The sequence below is a fragment of the Protomyctophum bolini genome (assembly GCF_963924005.1).
Source record: "Protomyctophum bolini genome assembly, chromosome: 7".
Taxonomy (NCBI): domain Eukaryota; kingdom Metazoa; phylum Chordata; class Actinopteri; order Myctophiformes; family Myctophidae; genus Protomyctophum; species Protomyctophum bolini.
Window position 1 is genome coordinate 2992486 of NC_137868.1, and position 9314 is coordinate 3001799.

The 9314-nt window shown below is 44.2% G+C and overlaps 1 protein-coding gene across 1 annotated transcript in view; it reads right to left on the reverse strand.

The window, feature by feature from the left end:
• The window catches only part of LOC308317956 (protein NLRC3-like), a gene marked incomplete at both ends in the record, with an annotated part of 13812 nt that extends 4498 nt beyond the window's left edge, over positions 1-9314 (reverse strand). The window contains 7 exons of the mRNA XM_080767302.1: positions 1144-1199; positions 2174-2347; positions 2484-2654; positions 2748-4473; positions 6367-6495; positions 8014-8118; positions 9122-9314. Of these exons, the coding sequence (XP_080623428.1) occupies positions 1144-1199; positions 2174-2347; positions 2484-2654; positions 2748-4473; positions 6367-6495; positions 8014-8118; positions 9122-9314 (2554 nt within the window). The remainder of the gene's footprint in view (positions 1-1143; positions 1200-2173; positions 2348-2483; positions 2655-2747; positions 4474-6366; positions 6496-8013; positions 8119-9121) is intronic.

A 9314-nucleotide genomic window follows, 5' to 3' on the forward strand; every position in this document is an offset into this window, starting at 1 on the left:
GTTTACTATGTACGTTTAATCGTTATAATGACCAGGCTCCAAGTTCAATAATATGACGCCATCATTTCCGGCACGTCAACATATAGGGCGTAGAGTAGACTAGGCGCCTCACAGCACAGTCATGGCGCTTCCGTCTGTCAGTTGCACTCCAGTGTTGAGAGAAGCAGTCGTTTGTTACAGAGCGTGTCACAATTCAACGTTTGTTTTATTATTTCGGTGTCATTTCTTTGAGTTATTTGTGTCACCTTATAGCTTTTAACCACTTATTTAAAACTTTAGCTATTGAGAAATAGCAGATCTACAAGCTCACAGCGTGGCACTCGGTCACGAGCCTGTAGATGTGCTATTTGTCAATTGTTTTTTTAAAGTTTAAAATAAAAGATAAATAAAATAAATGTGATTACCGAGCTAAATAACTAAAATTAGGAAGATATTTGATTAACTGAAATAGAAAAACTAATATACTCTACAGTTGATTTAGTCGACTAAAATGTATTTTGGCGGACCTTGATGGTGTCATATAATATGATGAAAATAGCAGATCTACAAGCTCACAATGCGTTAAGCAACGCGTTGTGAGCTTGTAGATCAGCTATTTTCAGCATGCAACCAAACATAAAACAACTGAATGACTGACTGACTGACAGACTAAAACAAATGTAAATGTATGTACAACTAATTAACTAACTAACCAACTAACTAAATTATTAAATCATATAAATTTGATTCCCGAGCTAAATTTAAAACTAGAATTGGGGAAAGTATTTAATTATCTGAAATAGAAAAATTAATGAGGCTATAGTGTTGATTTTGACAGAATGTTTTGATTTAGTTTTAGTCATAGTCTTTTTAATATAGGCCTTCATTATAATTTTGTTTTAGTCACATTTTAGTCACCTGAAAGGTTTTAGTCTAGTTTTAGAAGTCGACTACATATCATAAGATTTTAGTCGACTAAATCTACAGCTGATTTAGTCGAATGAAATGGGGGGTTTTTTGGCGGGCCTTGGTGGTGTCGTAATGGCTGTGCCCTATAGCATGGATGACCTTACAGGCATATGCAAAGGCTCAACCTAAATTTAGATAGCATTCTATGTAGACATAGATGGATGATTGAATAAATAAAACAGAATAGAAACATACTTATCGTTCTCTTCTTTACTCCTGGTATCAGCCTGCAAACTCCACCGTGGTCCACACTGAAGTTGGAGGAGAGACAAAGTCACACCTGAATATTCTCCATGATAATATAAACAATGATTGATAATGACTTTACACCATTAAAGAATAAACAATACAGAACAGCATCACAGTATGATTGAGAACATTGTTCTGATCAAAATGTTGTGTTGGTCTTTGTCAGTGGCGTGCACAGACATTTAGAGGGGCAGGTGCTCAAGTGAAAAAAGGGCACCTTGTGCAACGTGTGGAACCGTCCGGTTGCCTTAATCGTATGAGATTTATAGATTTTGGGGCCTAAATAATATATTAGAAGCTTTTTATCAAGAATTGATCAATGTCACCATGGTCCACATACTATGCTGTACTGTAGTGGCCCATAGCACTTACCCCACCCCCTTAGATAGCAATTCTGTAGACTTAGATAGCATTTGATACAGACTTATAGCATGTTATGTAGACAGCATAAGTGCATTGTATGTAGTCATAGCACGTCATAGTACATATGTATAGCATAGTAGTATAGATATATAGCTTATATGTATAGTTTCATTATAGATATTACTTTCTTAGCTTACGCATGTTTCATGATAAATGTTTTTATGTGATGTATTCCCATGCTTTTTTGTTCTTGCTTAATGTAAGTCGCTCTGGATTAAGAGCGTCTGCTAAATGCCTAAATTGTAAATTGTAGTGTACAGTGTACAATCTTTTTTTTTAAAGGGTTCTTTTTTTGGGGGGGGGGGGGGGGTGCTCTAGCACGCCCTAGTGTCTATCTGTGCACGCCACTGGGATTTGTCTCACGCACACACAGCCTCCGGCTGTTAGAGTTGAACTGACTAACTTATTGTTTTGTTATCAAATGTTTGTTTTATTTTAGACAAAACATTATGAATGAATATAACTGACTGACATATTTCTATGTGATGTCTGGTGTTTACACGTGGTCTGAGTAGACACATACATGCACGCACGCACAGAAAGTCTCTCATACCTAAGAGTGTCCAGTTTACAGCGTGGATCCGTCACAACAGCAGAGAGCATCGCTTCGCCTGATTCTCCTGGATGATTGAAGGTCAAGTCCAACTCTCTCAAATGGGAAGGGTTGGAGCGCAGAGCTGAGGTCAGAGAAGAACAGCCTTTCTCTGTGACCAGACATCCTGACAAACTGCACACACACACACACACACACACACACACACACACACACACACACACACACAGTGAGAAGTTTCAAAATGTTACATTCCGTTCCATTGAATTTATAAACGTATTAGGTTATATTTAAACACAGTTATACTGACTTGAGAGTCTCCAACATGCAGTGTGGGCTCCCCAGTCCCTCAGCCAGAAGGTGGACTCCAGAGTCCTGAAGGTCATTATTGCTCAGGTCAACTTCTCTCAAACTAGAGCTGGAGCTGAGAGCTGACGATAACTTCTTACAGCAACTCTCTGACAGGTTACAGCCACTCAGCCTGAAGAAACATAAAGCATTTCTTTATTAGATTTTCTGTTAAATAAAGATCATATAATATATGAAATGTATATTCAGTTATCAGTGAACCTACAGAGCTTTATTGGAGGCTTGGAGCACGGGCAGCAGCCCCAGAAGAGCCTCCTCTGAAGCAGAGTATTTCTTCAGATCAAACACGTCCAGCTCCTTTCCTGAAGACAGCAACACGAAGGCCATAGCTGACCACTGAGAAGGAGAGAGCTGGTCTGTGGAGAGACGTCCTGACGTCAGGTACCGTTGGATGTCGTCCTCCAGAGAATGATCATTCAGCTCATTCAGACAGTGGAACAGATTGATGCTTCTCTCTGGAGATGGATTCTTTCTGATCTTCTCCTTGATGTATTTGATGGTTTTATCATTGGTCTGGAAGCTTTTTCCTTTCTGTATCAGCAGCGTTTCTAGGAGTTGCTGATTGGTCTCCAACGAGAGGCCCAGCAGGAAACGCAGGAACAAGTCCAGGTGTCCGTTTGGACTCTGTAAGGCCTTGTTTACAGCACTTTTGTAGAGGTGATGAATCTTGGATTTGAAAATCCGTCCAAATGACATGGTCATCTTGGAGGTTGAGAGTAGGTTGTCACCAGTGTTGATGAAAGTGGTGAGGACGTGGAGGGCAGCCAGAAACTCCTGAACACTCAGATGGACAAAGCAGTACATCTTTTTCTTGTATGCTCCACGTATCTCTCCAAATAACTGTGTGAACACTTCTGAGTACACTGCTGCGTCTCTGATATCCATGCCAGATGCTTTCAGGTCTCCTTCATAGAAGATCAGGTTTCCTTTCTTCAGCTGTTTAAAAGCCAGTGTCCCCAGAAACTGAAGGGGCCGGGCACCATCTGTATGGAGTATGGAGTGATTCAGCATGAAGTGCAGGTACATGGTGGTCTGGGTCTCTGGCAGCGCTCCTTCCTTATCTTTGCAAAAAAATTCTTCCATAACGTTGGAAGTGATCCAACAGCAGATCGGGATGTGACACATGATGTGGATGCTTCGGGATTTCTGGACGTGTGAGTAGACTTTACTGGCCAGCTGCTCATCAGTGAATCTCTTGAAGAAGTATTCCTTCTTCTGGGGGTCTTTGAACCCTCTCACCTCTGTCACCCTGTCAACAGAAGGAATTTGGTCGGCGGCTGCAGGTCGTGAGGTTATCCAGAATTTAGCTTTTGGAAGCAAGTTTCCCCTGAGGAGGTTTATCAGGAGGACATCAATTGTGGTTGGCTTCGTCGGATCAGTCCATGTCACAGTTTTCGGGAAACATAGAGGAGGCCTACATTCATCCAATCCATCAAAGATGAACACAATCTTGCACTGTTCGAAGGTGCAGATATTTATCTTCATGGTTTCACTAAAAAAGTGATGAAGAAATCCCTCCATGCTGTACTTATTCTTCTCAATCATCTCCAAATTCAACTCTCGGAAAGTGAATGGAAACACAAAGTCGATATGCAGGTTGGCTTTGTCTTCTGCCCAGTTCAGAGCGAACTTCCGAGCTAGTACTGATTTACCAATGCCGGCCACTCCCGTCATCATCGCTGTTTTGATGTGTTTTCCAAGTAGGCCTAAAGGTTCCACTATGTCGTCCATGTTGATTGGTGTTTCTGGTCCGGCTGTTTTCGTGTACGCCAACTCAATCTGCTTGATCTCGTGTTCTTTATTGACCTGTCCACTGCCTCCCACTGTGATGTAGACCTCTGTGTAGAGATCAACCTCACATGCGTTTTCTCCATGTTCAAGTCTAATCTTCAGATTAGACTTGAACTCTTGTCGACACAGAGCAAGAGTTTCTAAAGGACCAAAGACAAGATGACATCATTAAGTGTATGTTATAGAACGTGGTCCTCATATCGGTGTTGTTTTCGTTAACGTTAAAGATAATTTCTCATGACGAAGTCACGATGACAAGCTAAACATGACTAAAATATCACTAGATTAATGTGTTTAATTAATTTAATTAATGTGTTTATTGGGTGGTATACCAGACGTTCCAAAATCCATGAAATGCTGTTCAAAATATTATAGATAATATTTCAATGGTGGCCAATCATAGGGAGGGTTCTCTTTACACAGGCTGACAGGCTGACTGACAGGCTGACTGACAGGCTGACTGACAGGCTGACTGACAGGCTGACAGGCTGACTGACAGGCTGACAGGCTGACTGACAGGCTGACTGACAGGCTGGCTGACAGGCTGACTGACAGGCTGACTGACAGGCTGACTGACAGGCTGACTGACAGGCTGACTGACAGGCTGACTGACAGGCTGGCTGACAGACTGACAGGCTGACTGACAGGCTGACTGACAGGCTGACTGACAGGCTGACTGACAGGCTGACTGACAGGCTGACTGACAGGCTGACTGACAGGCTGGCTGACAGGCTGACTGACAGGCTGGCTGACTGACAGGCTGACAGGCTGACTGACAGGCTGGCTGACTGACAGGCTGACTGACAGGCTGGCTGACAGGCTGGCTGACAGGCTGACTGACAGGCTGACTGACAGACTGACTGACAGGCTGGCTGACTGACAGGCTGACTGACAGGCTGGCTGACAGGCTGACTGACAGGCTGACTGACAGGCTGACTGACAGGCTGACAGGCTGACTGACAGGCTGACTGACAGGCTGACAGGCTGACTGACAGGCTGACAGGCTGGCTGACAGGCTGACTGACAGGCTGACTGACAGGCTGGCTGGCTGACTGACAGGCTGACTGACAGGCTGACAGGCTGGCTGACAGGCTGACTGACAGGCTGACTGACAGGCTGGCTGGCTGACTGACAGGCTGACTGACAGGCTGACTGACAGGCTGGCTGGCTGACTGACAGGCTGGCTGACAGGCTGACTGACTGACAGGCTGACTGACAGGCTGGCTGACAGGCTGACAGGCTGACTGACAGGCTGACTGACAGGCTGACAGGCTGGCTGACAGGCTGGCTGACAGGCTGACTGACAGGCTGGCTGACAGGCTGGCTGACAGGCTGGCTGACAGGCTGGCTGACAGGCTGACTGACAGGCTGGCTGACAGGCTGACTGACAGGCTGGCTGACAGGCTGACTGACTGACAGGCTGACTGACAGGCTGACAGGCTGACTGACAGGCTGGCTGACAGGCTGGCTGACAGGCTGGCTGACAGGCTGACTGACAGGCTGGCTGACAGGCTGACTGACAGGCTGGCTGACAGGCTGACTGACAGGCTGGCTGACAGGCTGACAGGCTGGCAGGCTGGCTGACAGGCTGGCCCTTTGGTGTGGTTTGGGCTTTAGGGTGACCAGACCCAAACTGTTCATTTGAGGGACAGAATTATGGCTTGTGTGGGACAAAATGGGACGGGGGGACGGGCTTGTCTTACTTGTGGGACGCCCGGAAGGTTTTGGAAATGAGGGACTGTCCCTCGCAAAGGGGGGCATCTGGTGACCCTATAGGTGCTGTCTACTGTGCATGGGGCAGGTTGCACTGCTGGATTTTAAGATGCAAAGGGGGGCATCTGGTGACCCTATAGGTGCTGTCTACTGTGCATGGGGCAGGTTGCACTGCTGGATTTTAAGATGCAAAGGGGGGCATCTGGTGACCCTATAGGTGCTGTCTACTGTGCATGGGGCAGGTTTGCGCTGCTGGATTTTAAGATGCAAAGCTGATCTAAGACATTCTATTCTATTTTTTTGTTTGTTTCATGACTCACCCTTGTTGCACTCCCCGGTGGAGTCTTGTGATGGAGGTGATGGAGTCTCACCCTTGTTGCACTCCCTGGTCGAGTCTTGTGACGGAGGCTCAGCTCCTGCGTAAGGAGAGGAAGATGATGAAGTGAGCTCTGTGAGTGGACACAATATTTACTTATGCAATGTTGTCTATTGTCATAATGTCATTGTACAGCATACAATGATTCTATTGTCATTATACGTATAGCATGTAATGATTCTATTACATGTTATCTGCCTAAATATGTCTCAAACCGCCTCCTAAGGTCTTCCACTGCTGGCCTGCTCGCTTTGCCTAAACAAATGGCAACAAAAAAATACGGGGAAGCAGCTTTTTGCTTCTACGGGCCGACGGCGTGGAACAAACTCCCACTGTACCTTCGACAGGCAGCCTCTGTAGACACTTTTAAAGCACAGCTCAAGACCCACTTCTACAACATTGCTTTTAATTGATCTTTTATTTTTTTGTTATTCATGTCCTCACTATATTGCATTACTGCTTGTTTTTTAATGTTGTTGCCTTGCTTTTCTTTTTTTTCTCCTCCATTGTTCTGTAAAGCACTTTGAGCTGCATTTCATGTCATGAAAGGTGCTATACAAATAAAGTTTTATTATTATTATTATTGTTGTCAACGTAGCATGCAATGATTCTATTGTCATTATCTAACTAAAATGACATTCATAGATTGCCAGTAGAAGTGCCACATCGGCCTGGTAAACAGTCCAGTAGTGTACAGTCTGTAACCCCTTTTTCCAACTCACCCTCGAAAGTGTAAAGTATTCTTAAATGTCCAAAGTTTCTAACTCCCCTAATGAGGGCATCAGTTAGTCATGTTTAGGATTAGTTCAGGCATAGTTCGAGAATAGGCTGACATCAAATATTCATTTAATGCCTGAGATGGGACAATGTTTTTTTTTTGTTTTCAAACTTAAAGGAGAATTCCATGCTAGAATGCTTTCTTATCTTTCTTACCTTTCTTTGTAGTTGTTACGTCCCCACCAACGAGGTCCAGGTGTTTTTTTGTGCAAAAACTCCTTATTGGCTATTTTCCCTATACCATAAGCCCTCAATGAATTGCATTGCATTGAATGGGAATTGAATGGGGCTATGGGGTGTTATGCTAGTTCGCTTATTTCCATCGAAAGAAGTAGTAAAGTGTGCCTCTTGGGATATTATTTATGAAGAGAGGATATATACAAAGAAATTATAATTTTGAGCCATGGAAATAAGCGAATTAGCACAACACCCCATAGCCCCATTCAATTCCCATTCAATTCAATGCAATTCATTTAAGGCTTATGGTATAGGGGACATAGCCAATAAGGAGCTTTTGCACAAAATAACACCTGGACCTCTTTGGTGGGGACGTAACAACTACAAAGAAAGGTAAGAAAGCCTTTTAGTATGGAATTCTCCTTTAAAGTAGCCGATCATGCTGAAGCGCGCTCCTCCGTCCCGTGATACGTACATGTAGGCTATGTGCGCGCTCACACATGTGTCACTGTGTGTGTGTTCGTGCACACAGTGCCAAACTAAATGATTTGCACCCGGGCCTATCACCTTGATGTTAGGCCACTGTGTACAGTGTGTACCTTTCTGTGTAGTAGTACAGTAGTGTGTTACAGTGTACCTTGCTGTGTAGTAGTGGTGACAGTGATGTTGACTGAACCACTGATGTGACATCCAGATAAAACAGGAGCAACCAATGTGCTTCCACCATGTGCTTCATTAGGACCTGCAAAATACAATTGTCAGTTATAAGAAGCTGAACTTATTAGTGTGAGTGAGTGTGAGAGAGAGAGAGAGAGAGAGAGAGAGAGAGAGAGAGAGAGAGAGAGAGAGAGAGAGAGAGAGAGAGAGAGAGAGAGAGAGAGAGAGAGAGAGAGAGAGAGAGAGAGAGAAGCACAATTACAATACTACATGATTGTTGCACATTTTAAACAATTTGTTGGCTGACATTATGATGATAACATCTTAATTATTATTATACATTATGATGATAACATATTAATTATTATTATACATTATGATGATAACATGATGCATTATGCTGATAACATCTGAACTAATTTACTGCATTATGATGATAACATCTGAACTCATTTACTGCTGGGGAAAACACTTAAATAATCCAACCACTGCCAGCACTGTTTCCTTTTTCCTGACTATTTAACTCGTTTACAAAAGGCTCCGTCCAGATTGTTTCATGACTCACGCTTGTTGGTCGAGTCTTGTGATGGAAGTTCAGCTCCTGCTCCTGTAAGGAGAGGATAATGAAGTGTGTGAGTGGACGTGGTAAAATGGAACTGCTACATTTATATAGTGCCTTTATCCAAGGCCTTATACATAGACGATAGATGTGCACTACATTCAGCCATTCACACACACATTCATACAGCTTTACATAGACTTTACATAGCACGCACACACACGCACGCACACACGCGCACGCACGCACACACACGCACGCACACGCACGCAAGCACACACACGCACGCACACACGCACACACACACACATGCACTATGGTGGAGGAAACCATGCAATTAGGTGCAATTAGTGGTTTAGCGTCTTGCTCAAGGACAGTTCAACACTGACTCTCGGGAAGCCCGGGATCGAACTGGCAACCTTCCGGTTCCCAAGTGGCCACTCTACCCCTGAACCACTGCCGCAACTCAATTAAAAATTAAATAAATGAACAAAAACGCATGAATGAATGAATGCACTTCTGCTCTTACCAAGCTCCTCCAGCAGGCGGGGTTGGTGTTCCATGAGGGCATCATAAAATGCTGCCCGGGCGTTGGTTCCTCCTGGAACTAGTGTTGATGTGTACAGAGTCCTCATTTGTTCCATGGTTGTCTTCTCGGCATACATCTGGCTGTAGCTCTCAGGGTGGACCCAGCCGTCTCCTAGACTGTCTACTACAGCCAT